Source organism: Mus pahari, chromosome 22 (assembly GCF_900095145.1).
Source record: "Mus pahari chromosome 22, PAHARI_EIJ_v1.1, whole genome shotgun sequence".
Classification (NCBI taxonomy): domain Eukaryota; kingdom Metazoa; phylum Chordata; class Mammalia; order Rodentia; family Muridae; genus Mus; species Mus pahari.
This window is the reverse complement of record NC_034611.1, coordinates 35773881-35792469: the sequence shown is the minus strand read 5'-3', so window position 1 is coordinate 35792469 and position 18589 is coordinate 35773881. Positions and strand designations below refer to the sequence as shown.

The window sequence follows — 18589 nt, the reverse complement described above, 5'->3', positions numbered from 1 at the left end:
TCTTTCTTTCTTTCTTTCTTTCTTTCTTTCTTTCTTTCTTTCTTTCTTTCTTTCTTTCTTTCTTTCTTTCTTTCTTTCTTTCTTTCTTTCTCTTTCTATTTTATGTTTAGGAGTATGTGTCTATATGTTTTTATGTGCAAATTTATCCATGGAAATCAGAAGAGGGTGTCAGTACCTGGAAACTTCAGTAAGAAGTGTTTGTGAGTAGTTTCCCTAATTGTCTGTAGAAAACTGGGACCAGAATCCTCTCAAAGAGCAGCAAAATCTCTCTGTGGTCCTCAGAGGAATAACTGCAAGTTCTTGAGTGACATCTTAACTGATGAAATTAAGAAATCATTTTTATGTAAGTTCATTCTCTTTTAAATCACACTTCCAACTACCTACAAGTAAAAGGTATGATTTGTCTGCCTTGTGTTTTGATTACAGTAAAAACAAAACACAACAGGAAAACACTTTCTCAAGTACTAATAACAGAAAATGACTATATAGTAATATTAAAATTTCATCACTTGAAAATAAATATTTCATTTTGACCAATCCAGAATAAACCCAAATTAAAAGGTAGCTGTTACGAACGTCAAGAGAATGCTTTCAAACTTTGCAATTATCCTAATGTTTGGTTGCTTGTAAAAGATTTTCTTTGAAAGGCCATTAAATAAAACAGGTATTGGAAACGCTTACTATCTTAACTTTCATGTTACACATTACACTGTTTCGATTGTAGTCGAAACTACAGAAAGTTATAGGTATCTTAAAATTAAAAAAAAAATGATTATTCAAGTGCTCATGAGGTGACAAGGTATTAGAATACATGTGGCCATGCATATGTCTATTTTCTTGTATTGTATCTAGTTTTCTTAGGTACTCAATGAAGCCAAAGCACCAGGAAGCTCTCAGTAGCACTGACCTCCTTGTCATCTACCCTTTCTATATTTCCTTATTGTGAGTGCTGACGCTTCATCTCAGACCACATTCAGTCTAGATTTTTGAAGATTTGAGTACGAACAAAAACATAAATTTACATTGTGTTTTCATGGTATCTTATGAAAAGTCTTTTAGAATCCAATGCATTTGAAATTTGAGGCCTTTCCAAAACACCTCACAGATGCCTAGCTGCTAACTTTAAACAATGCAAATGAATTAGTTCACTTAATAAATGTACCCAGAGGGTTGTGGATATAACTCAATGTTAGGGCACTTGCATATATGAAAAAAATGTGATTAGAGCAACCGTCTCTGAAAATGCAATATGTTCCTGTAAACAGCGAAGCTCCTAAAGCAGTAGGGAATCCACAGATTTATCCACTGGCTATAAACCCTGGCCAGATTCCAAAAGAGAACCTTTTCTCATGAAAGAAATTAATTTTATCTCCATTTCAACATTGAAAATGAAGCAAAATTCCTTAAATTATATATTAATGCTTAACTATAAAACAAAGGATGCTTCAATAGAAATATTAACATACATTTCTCGTTATAAACTCAATATGTAGGCAACCTTTGGTACTATAAAAATCTCATGCTCACATAGACTTCAGACCTTCAGGATGAAAAAGTTAAAGGCTGGTGTTAAACACTGAAGTCAAAACAAATCACACTCCAGATATAATGCTATTTGACCAACAAAAATAATTTTTGGTGTAACATTTCTTTGTGATGTTCATTTTAAAGAAAAACAAACAAACAAAATTAAGGTAATTTCCAAACTTAAAAGTGAAAGTTTTTTTTTTTCTCCTCACCCATTTCTGCTATGTTTAGAAGTTAAGTAAACTTTGAGTTTAAGTCATCTCACATTGCTGTCAATCCTTTTAGTCTTGAAACTAGTGTGAGAGGAAAGGTGTCAGAAGAGATGAAACTCTATGGAGTATCTGGGGATGTAAATATTCCCTTTCTCTACCCCAAGGAGTTGTTTGCCACATTTTGACAGTCCATGAAATCTTTGACATTGAAACCTGTCAAATATTAGCAAACTCTGCTTCTGCCAAAAGGAAGCATCATTTAGACTTTTTTTTTGTCTTTGAAACACTAAAAGCAAAGCAAAACCAGGAAAAGGTGTATCACTCAATTCAAAAATACCAAAACCCATAAATGATTAAAAACCTCCCTCTTCTCAAGCATATGCCTCTCAGTTAATGTGGAGATCCAAAGCCTGGCAAGGCATCCCCTGTGAAGAACATGCCTTCAACAGCCACAGGAACTTGTTCGGTTACTCTAAATTACAAACAATGACATCAATCTAATGGAAATACTTGAATTTTAGCTGGAGCTGATTCCTCCCTTGCCTATGTCTATATCAACCCGAGAAGTACAGATCTACTTCATTTACTACTGACATTCTTCTAAATGGTAGTTAAGGCCACCCTGCCTCTGCTATACTGGATTTACCCAACTCTTTATGAGGTTCCCTTTGTGATGGCCTTGTTGGGCATCAATGGGAGGAGAGGTCCTTGGTCCTGTCAAGGCTCAATGACCCAGTGTAGGGGAATGCCAGGTCGGGGAGGCTGGATTGGGTAGGTGGATGGGAGAACACCCTCATAGAAGCAGGGGGAGAGGGTTGGAATTGGGGGGCTCCAGGGGGAAACCTGGAAAGGGGATAGCATTTGAAATGTAAACAAAGACAATATCCAAGAAAAAGAAAAAAAGAAAAAGAAAAGGACAAAATACCAGCTTCAGCATCCTATTGTGTCAATAGAATTAAAATGAAAAAGAGAGAGAGGGAGAGGGAGGGAGGGAGGGAGAGAGAGAGAGAGAGAGAGAGAGAGAGAGAGAGAGAGAGAGAGAGAGAAAGTAATCATTCTAAGTAAAAAAAACCCCTCCTATTCACGACATTTATTAATATCATTGCCATTGATAATGATGGGAAACTAGGAAACTATATTTTTATAAATCTAAAACAATGTGTCCTTAATGAACCATTGACATTGTTACATGAGAAGTGGGTGTGGATGTGTAAGTCTTGTTTCTACAAGGCGTCACCTACATCTTGATTCGACATGTCCCAATAAGGTCGTTCTCCATAAGACATTACTTCCCACATGACAATCCCATAACTCCACACATCGCTGGCTGAGGTGAATTTCCGGTATTGAATGGCTTCTGGTGCAGTCCACCTTACTGGAATTTTTCCACCCTGGTATATATATATATAAAAAAAAAAGACGTTGACATTTTAAGTATTCACAGTAGCTTCTACATCATTCATGGGCATGCTGTCAACTATGTTAAATGTTTTGCCATGGGTTGGCAGCCCAGCAGCATCAGGTCTGTGAACCTTGAACTTCTCTGTATTCAGAGTTACCAATCTTTCTATTAGGCGCTCATTATGTGTTCATTTCTAAGGCAACTGTACTTAATGGACCTTGTGTGTGTGTGTCAGGGCAAGAGTCTAATGAATAGATAATGACAAATCAGACCACATTGCCAGTAAACTGGAGTGAAAAAAATGTGGCATTTAAGTCAATGTTCACATGCCATCCTTTTTAACTAATATCATAAAAGTCATGAGTTAGCATCCTTAGTCTTTTGGTGTCTCTATTTAAACACCATTATATTTACTTCTGTGGTAATATGCCAGTAAGCAGATACAGTATTTAATGGAATAATATTTATATAGTATAAGTCCAGATAGTGAAACACCAGGGTAAGATGTAACATTATTCTTCTTCTCCCTTCCTCTCTGGTTTTATGTGTAGACTCCAATAATAACACCAATTTCCTCAAATGAAAGGAAAAGCTGAGGTCAATGTGCATGTCTCCTGGTGCTTAATTTTACATTAAGCCATTCTGGCATGCTTGAGATAGCTTAAGTAAAAGGAGCATACAAAGAGGTGTTTTCTTACCGTTGTGGTGTAGACAGCTTCGGGATCATCCTCTATAACCCGGGACAGGCCAAAATCTGACACTTTACAAACAAGATTGCTGTTGACAAGTATGTTGCGTGCTGCAAGGTCCCTGTGAACGTATCCCATATCAGCCAAGTACCGCATCCCAGCGGCAATACCTCTTAACATTCCTACCAACTGAATGACTGTAAACTGCCCATCGTGTTTCTGTAGGAAGACAAAAGAAAGCCCTGTCAATGGGACTTTAAAAGGAACTAAAGTCACTGGAACCAAAAAAAAAAAAAAAAAAAAAAAAAAATGTACGCACACTTGCAATTTGCCATTGTATAATAGGAAGTGTTAATTAATGTCCTGTGAAATGTAGATAATTAGTGGGGAAAAATAGCACATGTTGCTTTAGTTGATAGTCAACATGATAGATCTGTGGTGGTACCTCGTTATTTACATATATTTGCTATTTTCATGATAACTGAAAATAACTGGCTAGTATAAAAATCTACTTATTTGCATGCTAAAATACCAACAACAGCTAGAAAATCGAATTTCCAAAAAATAAATTTTGATACATGTCTCCTATATGCCAAAGCATGTATGTATATAAGTAAGGATGCATAGAGCAAGGAATGCATATGTATTATTTATTCTCTAATTAGTAGAAAAAGAAACAGGTCAACTTTTGAGTTAGAATATTGAAATATTAAAGACAGAAAGTGATTATCAGTGGCTGATTTTACTTTCTTTTATCCCTTGGCTTGTATTGCCACAGGACTTGCATTGACCCTCTACGACTGTGTGAGAGACCTTCGAATCTACACAGGTCACCACTCAGTTGTAAAAGGATACAGACATGCCACTGGGAAAAATCTTAACATGTCCATATTTTGGACAAGCTTCCTGCGGTATAATGGCGCTTGCTAATAATTAAGGATTTATGAAAACATCACATACCATTCATTAAGAATTGTTTGCCACCCTGCAATAAACATTTAAATCATAGAGCTTTGGTATATCCTTAATACATCAAGTAATGATATTAATAAGACATTTTCTTAAATATTCTCAGTAACCCAGTCTAAAACTGTTTTTTGTTTTTTTTTTTAATTCCTATTTCATATTTGTTTCTATGTCACACTTTGAGACAGTTCACACACTTGCACCCCTCTCAGGCCCAGTCTAGGTGCATGGCAGAATAATGTGAGAACTCACCCTGAGAAATGCATCCAGGGCTCCATTCTCCATGAACTCAATCACAATCATGACAGGCTTCCCTAATAATAAAATAAGCAAAAGGAGAAGATGCTATTTCACAAGCAAAGCCCTACACTTGAGAATTTCTCATTTATTTTTTTTTTCACCCAGAATCCCCATGTTGCTCTTTGGAGAAGCTGAAGGGGTCAGTACTGATGCTTTCTAATAGCAGGGCTAAGGTTGGGCAGACATGCAAGGCTGTAGAAAATAGTTACAGCACTTTAACCCATACCCTCTCCCTGCCTTTCCTATTTGTACTTTGTGAGGAACAACTCCAGCAACAACAACCACAAAAGCGAAATTTTATATACAATGTAGAGGAGCTACAACACTTTTATGGCTTTTGAAGATAAATATAGACATTAATCAGTCATCTTAGCTGTAAGATTCATTCTTTAACTCTAATCCTGTGTTTTCCTTGATTATGTTCTGAAGTAGCAGCAAAAATAACTGTTTTCTTTTTGTTAGTTACACACCAGTCAAAATCAGTTAGAAATGTAATGCATTCAGAATTTGATTTTTAATTGTATAAGCAATGCTACTAATTTCCAGCACATTAATAAAAGAAGCATATCACCAGTGTCTACCTCTTGTAACAACCCCTTCCAAATGGACGACATTTGGGTGGTCAAATTGCCCCATGATGCTTGCTTCGCATAAAAAGTCCCTCCTTTGTTTTTCTGTGTAACCAACTTTCAGGGTTTTTATGGCCACTGCAACATCTCTTTTCCCTGGAAGTTTCAAACGGCCACTGCAAACTTCTCCAAATTCTCCTGAAGTAAAAAAACAAGCAAGCATGTTTTAATTGCTGAAATAGTTCATGTCAAAAAATGAAGTAAAATATTTAGAATAAGTTTTAAGCAATGGTGTTTTTTTTCTAAATGAAAACAAATGCATTCAAATTGATGAGAGATTTTTATTTTCCATATGCAATGAAACAGCTTAGGAAATTAAGGGCAAAATAAAATTGAAGACATACTTTTGTTCATTCAGAGAAGTTAAACCTTACTAAACTGTCTGCTATATAGGCTTTTCAGTTGGATTAACAAACATACTTTCTGAGTCAGCCTTCAGATTCAAAATATCTACTCACTAAAGCATTAGGATACATTGCCAAATTATCACCAGTGCTATTGGTTTTATACTATAAGGAACATTACGCATTAAATATTTTAAAAGTATGGAATTAATATGCATTACACTTCCTAGGTATAAGCCACTTTGGCTAAAGATATTAAATTTATACTATTCCATGTAATTAGCTTATATATACATTTCTACATAAATGCATACAGTCAATAGTTAATTGCCACAGATAAAAGAGAAAATAGGCAATTTAAAAGACAGGAATGTTTAATATATAAGGATTCAAGAAAACGCTTATGTTTTAAATTCTAGGCTATTCTTGAAATACAAGAAAGTATGTACAAGTAAGTATGAGTTAGCTAATAACCCAGCATCTTAAGACCCCCAGTTGAAATCACACATATTCAGACCCCGTACTACATGTTCCCTTTCCGTTTCTTTTTCTAAAATTTCATAAACAAGAACAGCCTCATTGCTTCCAATAGCTCAGGTAAATGCAAGAGTTCTATACTTGAAGTATAATTATTTGGCTGTCATTATGATATATGACTTTCGATCTTGGCTCAATAGAACAGCTGAATAAGGAAGCTACAGCAGCCTTACCTGCACCAATCACACGTTCAATTTTAATACAGGAGGCATCTAGCTCCTTGGCGAATTGATGGACAGCTCTATTTGGGTCCTCATAGGTTTCAGGGTCAATGTAGGTTTTGGTGCCTGGAAATTTAACTGTAATGATGTAAGAAAGCATGACTGTGATGAAGCAAAGCACTTATTGTGCAGTCAGCCCAGGAATGTCATTATGCAGAGTGCTCCTTGGAACAGTGACCTTGCTTCCACATCACCTCATTCACAGCAGTTTTAACAGACTACTCCAGTCTGATGGCGTCTAGGTATTATCTGCAAGCTTCTATAGGTAGCATAGGATCCAACTCATAGGTTACTAACTGAATTGCTTTTCCAGTAAATCAACAAAAGACATCCACCGAAATTTCTGACGTGCCTGTGCCTATCGGACCAGAGGTTTTGATTAAACTCAGAGCCATCACAGCTTACTTCAAGCCATACCGAGGGTTGGAATGGACTTGTAGACACATTGATAAATCTATCAGCCAGTCAATCCATCAAATTAATACACCAGGGAAATAAGACATTTCATTTACAGGTAGACCACTACACTGACAGCAATATTAAAAACATTTAGACATCTTACTTATTCTTTGATTTATTTTTAAAGACCAACCACTGTTGACATATACATAAAATTAGTACAAGATATGAGGGACTGCTATCACAAAATCAAAGAGAAATATTCAAAAGACATAGTTTTATATTCACCTTGAGGGTAATAGAGGCTGGATATACAAAGTGCAGAGTAAATTAGAAAATTTACAATATTCCTGGGATCTGTTACCAAGTATGACAGTGATTTGAAAGAGAAATGGTTTATATAAACTTTTCATTATAAGGCTTTGGAAGATCTTAGCTAATAGGAGGAGGTAGCCGGTATTCCTCACAAAAGGTAGTCAAAATTGAAACAACATAGTATCATTTTAAAAGTTAAAATATTTCAATGCACCCAGAAGCATGCAGGTAACAGATAAATGCTCAGTCAACTTTATATCAAATTCAATTACAATAAAGTATTCCAAATCTACTCATTTGGTTCAAGACAAAGATAGGTAGGCATATTTGGTTATATTAATGCAATGAAGAAAATTACACTATATCCTTAAAAATTCTTTATTAATTTTAACAAAGCCACCAAACAATCTTTCCATGAAATCGTACTGCTCTCAGAACAATGTCTTTATATATTTACACTGCAGCCTAACTGTGCTTATGGTATCACATTCAATCAAGATCAGAGTTTAAAAAATAAACATAGAACAACAAAATAAGCAGAATGCATAAAGGAAAATGGGACTTAAAAAATCTCGATTTATTCTGCTGTAGTTGATTGTTTATCCAAAATTGATTGTCTTAAACAGTTATTGTTGCGGTTTATAAAACTGACAGATGCTCATTTGTTACTAAAGCTGAACATGAAAAAAAAAAAAAACAACACAAGAAGGGAAGAAAGAGAGGGGATAGGAAGAGAAAAAAGAGGAGTACAGGAAAGAGGGGAAAGAGAAAGAAGGGAAGAAAACAATAGATTAACCTCCTAGGTTGCCAGGCAGTAGGAGAAAGAGCCATCTTCTCCCCTTTCACTCTCTCTCCTTCTTTCATTTTTTTTTGTTTCCTTTTGTTTTCGATAAGGAAGCTAGAGATTGGAAGCAACCTTCTGCATCTCAAATGGGTCTCTGATGGTTCTTTATTCAAGCTGTCATAAAACATTTTGACAGGCCAAAGCTGTTTTTTGGCATAAAAACATGAAATACTACCCAGCTTGGATTCTAAGACATGGTTAGAAGAAATGGTGGGAGGAAACAAATGCAAATTGGGACTGCTTCACTAAGCTCCTCCATTGTATTTCTATCTTAAAATGTGATACTGGGGGCTCTCGGGAGCCCAGGGCACCTGCTACAAATGACTGGGCATTCTGTTAAACTCCAGGCTTTCAAATTCCTGTAAAAAAATAATCACATCTAGTTTCTCTGCATCTCCAATGTGCTGAGGGAATAAAAGGACACCAGTATGTAGTGTCTGTAGCTAGGGCTTTTAGATAAGGCCATAAAGTGGGATCCAGTGTATGGGTCACACTGAATGACAGGTTAGCTATATAAAAAGAATGGATCGAAATTAACAGGATTCAAGAGGACTGAACAATCAAGCACATTTTACTTCTTCTGTATTCATTTAAAAGTCTATGTTTCAAATTAAGGGAAATAGTGACATAATTTCTGAATATTCCAGTCCATTGCTTTGTCCAATGTAAGAGAGTATGTGTGTGTGTTTGTGGATGTGTGTGTGGATGTATTTTCATACCTCATTTATATTTCTCATAAATGTTAATTATTTCAAAACCACCACAGACATTTTGCCAAAGAGATAGAAATTGCCTATAGCCAGCAAGTTCATCCTGTCTGCAGAAACCAGTAAAATACTCATTCTGTGTGGTTCTGATTAAAAACTGGACGGAAACCATGAAAAAAAGTGAATGGCTGCAAAATATTAAAAGTGAAGGATGATACTTAAACATAAAGCTATACCATGAATTTTGCTTAAGTTGTGTGTCCATTTAAACTCTGCATCATGCTACAAGGTAAAGCGAATGAACTAGAGTATATTTGATTATTTGAGAATGCCTTACTAAATCCCTTAAATGACAAAAAAGTGACATATTGATGGTGCTGATATTAAGCAACTGCACCAATAAGTTATCCACCTATGGCATGATGAATGATGCCAGGAATCTTACCCAGGTCTTATAATTTTATTCAGTAGATGATTTTCAATACAAATACAGTCTTAGGCACTCAGATTCCAGTGGTCCCTTCCTTGTTTTGGGAAGTGTTAGTTTTTGTTTGTTTGTTTGTTTTTTTCCTGTTACAAAGGAGGCAAAAACATTTGTATTGTCCTTCTCTTATACCTATAAATTGGCTATGGGGTCCTCACTAATGATGCTTTTTATAGGGAACTCACTGGAAAACTAACCAGAGGTCCTGAGTGAGGAACAGAATCACATGGAGGCAGGGGGCCTCAAAGCATATAAGCTTTGAACTGTATATGATCTGGAATGTCAACTTAAAGAGAATAAATATACAATTATATAGAGAAAGGCTTGGGACCTCCCAGAGTGTAGGAAGGGTTCAATAAGAGAGCAATTGAAGCCTAAGACTCAGGATGAAGTCATTTCTCCTTTGACGTGTGTAATTGTGAGCATGTCCTCCTAGCTTCTGTGTTTTCTTCAGTGCTTCCTGTTCAGTTTGAATCATTGTTACACAACACCATCTCTTTCAAAAAGCAGAAGTCAAATTGACCATTGATCCACATCTTCAGTATGAGCACTGTTTTTAAGAATTATGAGGACACTCTAAAACAATTTGACATGCCTGAATGCCATTTAGACACTCACCTCTTTAGAATAGGGACTTATAGTATATTCTTAGATACTATAAGAATAATGTGGCCAATTAGGTAATAATTAGTTATTATATTATTTTAGGAATTTTATTTATGCAACAAAAATGTCATAAAAGGTATAGCAATTAAAAATAATAAATACACTCAGATTTCATATTTTCATGACTTAAAACTAGGAATAATATGCTTGGTTTCGATTGTCATTAATTACAGAACTGAAATAATTTGAGTCTGAGGCTTTTATTTCATCTGTAAAACTATCAACATTTATTCTCAAAACCTTCATTTCCACTTGCCATTCATTTTGCAAGAAAAGTAATTCAGATGCACTCCTATTTTCTTTGGATTGATAGGCCTCCTTTGGAGTTGATTTCTACCATGAGCTTTTAAGAACCAGGTAGCTCACATTCCTAGGAAAGCATCAGAGGACTGGAAACTAACGTTATACTATTTATTTCCCATGACAGATCTCTCTGTACTAGTTCATATTAGTTTCCTGTGCTGTGTGATTCTTGTAAGCATCACTCACTGGGTGGGAGAATGGGCCTATCGTCATTTCCATTGACACCCCTTACTAGAAAAGAGGGAAGTCCTGCATTTAATGCATTTAATGACTCACTACTGTAGTGAAGAGAACGCATGGGCAGGGCAGGGTTTGCAAAAGGCAAAATCTGTGATGTGAAAGCACTTGAATATTCTGAAGTAATGTGACTGTTACATTTTGAGCTCATTGCAGAACTTCAAGCATGATGCATTTGGGATCCATTCATGCCCATAGGAACAATCATTATTCTGTTTGAATCTCAGTATACTGAAAGAAAGAAAAAGCCAAACACTTACAATGAAAGTAGAGTTCTTCATCCCCTTCTTGGTCGGCCTTGCTATAACCACAGTGCCTGGAGGGACAAAAGTAAATTTGTGGAACGTTTACAGGCTGATCTTGTCTCATGGATTAGATTGCAACATCAAGACCACTGCTATGTATCAACATGCTAGCTAGAGGTTTAAATAAACACAAATACATTATACCCACAATTATAAACTACTTGATTTTCACATGTCAACATATATGATCAAAATATTCACAGAAAATGGCATCTATGTATAAAACTAGACAACAGGAAAGGTTTATAGTGTTAGATTTATCAGTTAATATTCATTTTTATATTTTTACTAGACAAGCATACAAATCTTAAATGGTTTTCACAAAAGTTGAAAAACACAGCCAAAAGAATAAATTTTTCCTCTAGGTTTCTTTTGTATTTATTATGAAAATAACTGAAGGTAACAAATATACATTCACCTAATATTAATTGTAGCAATCATTCACTTTACACTGGTGCAGTGATCAAATTCAGAATGCACATTGATTTGGGGAAAATAAAAGCAATGAACTGACATTTAATATTTATATCAGAAAAGAAGTACTCACATTTGTTATTGACGTTCTAATAGAATGAATGGTTGGCACTTTTGGGAAATCAACATAATTTATATCAACTACTAGACGAATCTTTGCTTTACCTTCTTCCAATGATGAAGCCGAACACCATGAACACCAAGATGATGGTCCCTGCTACAGCCACTACAGCGATTACGATGACAGGATTCTGTTCACTGGAGACTGCTGTCGCTACAAACAGAAAACAGAGGCTCAGACCACCCACTGCTAGGAGGAACATCAGAGGCTCAGACCCACCCACTGCTAGGAGGAACATCAGAGGCTCAGATCCACCCACTGCTAGGAGGAACATGATAGCCTGAATAGGAAACAATTCAGATCATTTACTTTATTTTGAATTTCAAGCAAATTCATTTTGAGTAACAATATAAATGTACACAAATGGCTATTTGTGGATTTTAAGGAAGTGGCAAAATTAGACAGGCAATATATTTATGATAAGCAAACCTTTCCAACCAGTTAAAAAATATCTTACAATTATTGAATTGTAGTCTTTCCTATACATACTAATGATTCTCCTAAGATCATTAACAGCTGTTCAGCTGGTCTCTACAGTCTCTATGCGGAGTAGTCCATGAGTCTCTCCCCTAAAGCGCGTGTGACTCAGGATGTTTCAAGAAACATGAACCTATCACTCCCAACTCTGTATTATTGTTATGTCTTATTTATGTCATTGCATTATCATTACCAAGATAGATGATGATGATAGAAAGATAGATAGATAGATAGATAGATAGATAGATAGATAGATAGATAGATAGATAGACAGACAGACAGAAACAACATACAATGAAAATTTACATTAAAAAATTACCCAGTTACAAATGTGTAACATATAAACTCAAATCAATATAATTTGCCTACTTCTAAAGTAGTCAACAACTATAATCTTTCATACAAGGAGCGATGGAAAACATTACTCTTTCTTATTGGTGGCAAGGGACTGGGTCTCTAGAGCAGAAGATATTATATATGCAGAACTAACTTGCCTCAGCCAGTAGCACCTAAAATGATTTGGTCTGTTTTACCCATGTTGTCGCCATCTGAGAACTTCCCTAAAGAGAAAGCTGCTATATTATACAGGAAAACTACAGAGATAACTAGTCATACAATTTCTGATTGTGTGTATTAAACACTCTCCTTAATTTGTCACCTGGTGATCTGCCTCTAGAGAGAATTAAACAAAGAAAAGATTTTTTTTTTTTTAGTTAAATGACCTTAAAGTTCTAAAGGCTGAGCTAGAGTCTAATACACATATGACTAAGAAAGCACTACTTTTAGTTTAGTTGTTTTCCTCCTTAATTTATCTGTTTGCTTCTTTGCATCTCTATCTGGCTTTTTACATACACAGAGAAGATACAGAGTGAAATAATTCTCACTGGAAAGGAAACAATTATGCACCCAAGTGTAGAAATGCTTTGTATTCAGCAATCCCAAGGGGTCTATTCCCTGCTTGTCTAAGGCTCAGTTCTTCCCTTAGCCTTTCAGGCAGCACTCCAACGGAAACACTGAGCTCAGCTGAACATTTATGAATGTTTATTCACATGTGGTTACTTAGTGCCAAACCTTAGTCTTTCAATAGTTGACCTGTATCACTAATATTTCACCCTTAATGGTTTACCCTTGCCAAGGGTAGACCATTTCAGGTGGAACTATTGAGGCCATAATCAGAAGACCACCTTTTAACAACTGCAAAGCCAGTAATTTGCAATGGTATAGTCTCTTAATTTCCGTTTGTGAACAGTGTCTAAGTGACCTCTTTGAGGGAGAGACTCTGTCCTTCTGTCTTGCTTCTGAGCACAGCACATCACCCTTTCTTGAGTGGTAATAGTGCACTGTGACTTCTGCTAGAGTCAACCATATGGCCAGAATTTATAAACTTGCCATACCCTTTCACTAAGCTTAGATTGGGGTCACTTAAAATTCCTCACATCTCTGTGTGCACTTAATCCTTAGAGTAGGACACATGCTGAGTCAGCGGACCTCACAGGGACTAGACTAGGCATCCCTGAGAGCCCTTGAGAGCTTTCCAGGAAATCTGAAAGACCAGCATTATTTTCCCCTAATATGAATATACTGTTATTTATTTACACTTTCATTTGCTTATGAATGCGGTATCAAATTTTTCAGAAGCTCAGTGACCTCATGACATCACACTAATGGCTAAACGAGGTGAGATTATTATGGTGTTTTAACATAAACCCAACATTTTGAGGGGGTCCTCAATAGAGGATAAAAGTGTCTCTAAGAAAAAGAAACTGCTGAGAATGATTTGGCTAAATAATGAGACCTTTAAAAACTTCAAACTATGCACTATCCACACTATTTTGTATGTAGAGATTTAATTTAATAAAAAAAAAATACATAATGCATTTAATTTGGAAACTACTGTCCCAGCATTTAGGGACGGACGAGCTCATCTGGAATAACACATGGATGCACCAAGGAGAGATTTCTCACACCTATCTCAGAGCACTGATCTATCCTGATAACCTAGTCCAGGTGGGTGTGATCTGGGCATTTCTTATTCATTGAGTGATTTCTATGCAGCAAACAGTACAGTGGGCACTGACAAGTCAAATTCTTTCTTCAATTTTTTATCTTAATGGAAGAGGATATCATAATAATAAAAATTACCATAAGGTTTCTAATATAAAATACCTTTTTAACATTAATTTCACATGACTACGCAGTATCTGACACTTCACCTTACTTTTGAAGTCTTAGTTACTTCCATTAAAATAGTGAAAATGATATTAATTAATGTTCAAGTTCAATAAATAAATCCTTTGTCTAAATTTACAAATTTTTTGGAGCTAGTAAATGTAGATATTCTTAATTTTGCTATTCTATATTCCAGAATAAATGATACTGCCAAAACTAAACAGCATCCAACACATAGTACCACATTCTGGTGACTTTTTTTTTTTTCACCTGATACTTTTACATGTACAATTCTCTACAAATAATGGATGGTTCTTATTCATTTAATATACATGTTTTGTTATATATTTTAAAACATAATCATATTTTTAAGAAGATATTATGGCTAGCAAATTTACCAAGCCTCAATTTATACAAAGCAATTTATATTTATCAATTTATTCTCTCATTTGAAAGTGATAATTTTTTCTGAAGTCAAAATAATCCTGATCAAAGCTTTGTTACTTTAGAAGCTTTCTGAAAGCCAAAGGAAGAAAGTGATATCATGGTTTCCATTCACTTTTGTTAAAAAAAGTTTTAGTGGAATACTAGAATGACAAAGGACAACAAGAAAAAACCACAGGGTAAACCTGGTGTCTAAGCAGTCACACCAGGAGGAGTTAAGAACTCCTAAATGTGGAAAAACACCAAGGTCTTAGGTCAGCTGAAGAATGACCATCAGCTCTTCTCCCAGTTCCCTGAGTACAGTCTGAGAAGAAACTTACTTCTTAAGCTGTAATGGTTTATATGTGACATATATCATAGCCATTGTGAACCATGAACAATTGCTAAAGGGGCTTAAAACTCACTGAGTCTGTTATATTTTTAGGATGAGTACAGGGTTCCAGGATATTCATTTATATTTCATATTCTCTATAACTGAAATGATTCATAACAAAAGTTAAAAGAGAGAGAGAGAGAGAAAGAGAGAGTCCAAATAAAAGAGACATAAGTTTTTGAGATCTTTCCATATCCTCAATCTTGGAGACCATTGCTAGAAGCATAGAGCTTTGATTAAATCAAAACTATGAATAGAAAACTATTATCTATCAAGTCACCCTTTTGGGGTCTTTATGTAAAGGTGTCTACTTGATGCACACACTTCGAGTAACCACAATGCCTTATGTCAACACACAAACTGAACACAAAAACACTACATGTATTTCCTATTTCCATTTTTAATAAATAAATACAGTGTATACTTAAAAGACTAATAGAACGTTTGAACATTGTTGAATAGAGATATATTTAATAATTACTTTGATGAGTGGCCTTTATGTTCCATTATGTTCATGTATATTTATATTTAGATACAAAAATTATTTTTGATGCAAAATCATCACCCTCAATAAAAAAAGGGAAAAAGAAACCTCAAACCCAGAACCATTTATAAAGTGAAGAATCTGAACCAAAGATTGTAATTACCTTCAAACATTTTACCTGAAGCTTCCTCAAGTGTGGCAACATCAAGCCTAGGGCTGTAGTTCCCATAACCAGCAGCAGTGAACGCCCGGATCTGAAAAACATACACTGTTCCCGGTTTCAGATTATTAATGGAGGCGGAGGTGGACTTGGTTTTGAGTGTTGAATACGTCCTTTCTCGTTGATCCTGCAATGATAGTTACAGGGAAAATTTATTTGGCAGTTGATTCTGGTCATTGCTTTTAATGTACTACATTGCTTTTGCTTGACAGAGGCGACACTGAACCTTCTGGAACACTGTGAGACTGTTTCTGAGATAAAATAAAATACAATGAAAATATGCCTTTGTTGTATACATTTCAAAGAGAAGTAATTTCATTAAGGTGATTACAATGTTTGGGCTTTTGCAGGGTTGGGACAGGGCATAACAGCCACAAGTTTTCCACATTTCTCTATTAACTAAAATGTAGGTACATCTGGGAAACTGCTGGCTTAGGACCGGACTTCATATAGCAATCTAGCTTTTTCAAAATTTTTTCTGAGTGATATTTAGATGACAAAATTCATGTACTAAAAAAAAAAAATCAAGCAACTTATCAAATTAGGAAATTCAGCTAAACACTACAAAAATAGTGACATGTCAGTTACTCTCAATAAAAAGGAAGGAAACTACATCCACAGAACAGTACCTAGTACAATTTGTAAATTATAACTATATATTATATATCTTAATATATATACATATCTAAATTATAACTATATGTATATATAGCTTTTGAAATCTCATAAGTGTTAAGCACATTTTATATACATATATGACATTTTATATATTTATGAGACAACCTTAAGAATTAATTAAATATGAAAATTCAAGCATATAAAAACTCTTGAAAACAATGTTTTAAAAGAGTAACAGCTGAATTTTCATTTGATGTGATTTTTTAAGGCTATTTATGAAGACAAGTTGAAAAAATTATATGTTTTTAAACATACAGTTTTACATACTTTATTACTTCTGTAAAGTACCAGTGTCAAAATTATTTACTAAAATCTGAAATACCACCTTGATTTATTTATCTTTACATTGATAATTCTAAAAGTGGAAATAAAACTCAGACTAACTTTATTGAGATGATTCATGATAGCCATCTGCATAACCATTTATAAAGATGATATATGTAATCATAGACAGTTGAAGTATATCTGAGCAGAGCTAGAGAGATTCACAGTCAGTGAGCAACAACGCACACAGGTCCTGTGTCTTCACTCGACACAGCTCGGCCATTCCAATGCTGCATTCCAATAACTGCCTATTTTCCACATTACTGGCTGTAAATATATTCTGTTTCTTTCATGCAAATAAACCCCAGCAATTTGAATGCACTTATTTCAGAGTAAAGATTTGCAAAAGATTGCAGATTCCCTGTGAGAAACTCTGCCACATTGTACTGTAAAATGTGCTTTATTGACTTTAAATTCTGCCAATTTCTGGAAGGACCATAACTATTAGGGATTACGGTGTAACAGACATAACAAAAGCAGCGTTAAAAACAATGATCCCCTTTAAGCACATTTGATGGGATAAGAAATGTGCTTTTTGTTACAAAGCTGAGGCATAAAAATGCAGCTGGGAACCAGAAGAAACCAAATCAGAATGAAAATCATAAGCCAAGGTATTTTAACGTGAGCACTGACACTTCCCATATTGGTTTTCCTTACCTGGTGTGGAGTGCCATTGCCTTGAATTGTACACATTTTAATGAAGTTGATCATACCCAAATTTTGCCAAAATATTAGGATTTATTTTTATAACCGTGTCTAAATAGTGAAGTAGTTCGATGTACTGGAGCATTCACCTAACTCTGTTAAATGGTATAATTTATTACAATTATGGTCATACTGTTTACTAATGGTAGTTTCTGCATTTTAAGTTGAGTGATGTGTTTCTCAGTGGTAAAACTCACATAAGTGTCAGTAAATAAGGTTGATAGTTTCATCCTTTCTAAACAAGACATGGATGAATAGATTCATATGGACAGATTCTTTCTATTAATATTTGGTCATTCCATGGAGAGTTTAAAAAGGAGCACCACATGAGTTTTAGACTTTCTATAGAAGGAGAGGCATAAGGCATAATAATTCTGTATTTATGCTAGAGAATCTAAGGAATGGAATAACAACACAATCTCATTGCTGGAGGATATTATATACATATTACACACAATATCATCATCTATTACAACAGTATTTGAAAACACTGGTCCTATGAAATCCCTAAATTAAAGTGTCATTAAGCTCACAAATCAACTGAAAGGGACACTGTTCAAAATGTATTGGATTGATTAGTTTCTGTGTCATCAAAGCACTCTTTATAGAATAATTAAAAAACAAAACAAAACAAAACAAAACTGAAGAAATCCGCTACAAGTCCAATATTCTCACTTGTGTGACACAGAAAGTTAACCAATAGAGCTACTGGTCGCAATCCTAAACCAGAGACAGTGGTGATGGCTATTAATAGTAAGTACTGATGCTGAAGTAGCTCCGAATTGTAGCGGATGCCCAGTACTGCATGCAGCAGCGCAGTTGGATGGTGTCAGGCACCGCACTGTTCGCACCACAGCTCTCTCACACTTACTTTCTCATAATACTTGATTTCATATTCCGTGATGACTCCATTGGGATGCTCCGGTTCCTGCCAGGAAAGCTCCACACTCCGCTGCAATACTCGTTCCTTCATGACTCCACTCACTTGCGAGGGAGCTGTTTGGACAAGATGTGTCAATAAACAATGAGAGAA

General features: G+C 35.3%; 1 protein-coding gene across 5 annotated transcripts in view; it reads right to left on the bottom strand.

The window, feature by feature from the left end:
* Positions 1-18589, bottom strand: part of Epha7 (EPH receptor A7) — a 162882-nt gene that overhangs the window by 13382 nt on the left and 130911 nt on the right. Inside the window, exons 6-14 of one of the 5 annotated variants that reach the window (XM_021222222.2) lie at positions 18428-18552; positions 15808-15976; positions 11727-11835; positions 11043-11098; positions 6780-6905; positions 5678-5863; positions 5049-5110; positions 3840-4049; positions 2981-3130 (exon numbers count right to left, since the gene is read on the bottom strand). In XM_021222222.2, the coding sequence (XP_021077881.1) occupies positions 2981-3130; positions 3840-4049; positions 5049-5110; positions 5678-5863; positions 6780-6905; positions 11043-11098; positions 11727-11835; positions 15808-15976; positions 18428-18552 (1193 nt within the window). Of the gene's footprint in view, positions 1-2980; positions 3131-3839; positions 4050-5048; positions 5111-5677; positions 5864-6779; positions 6906-7385; positions 8216-11042; positions 11099-11726; positions 11836-15792; positions 15977-18427; positions 18553-18589 lie in introns of those variants that run through there. The other 4 variants (XM_021222219.1, XM_021222221.2, XM_021222224.1 and 1 more) reach the window with 4 other exon arrangements.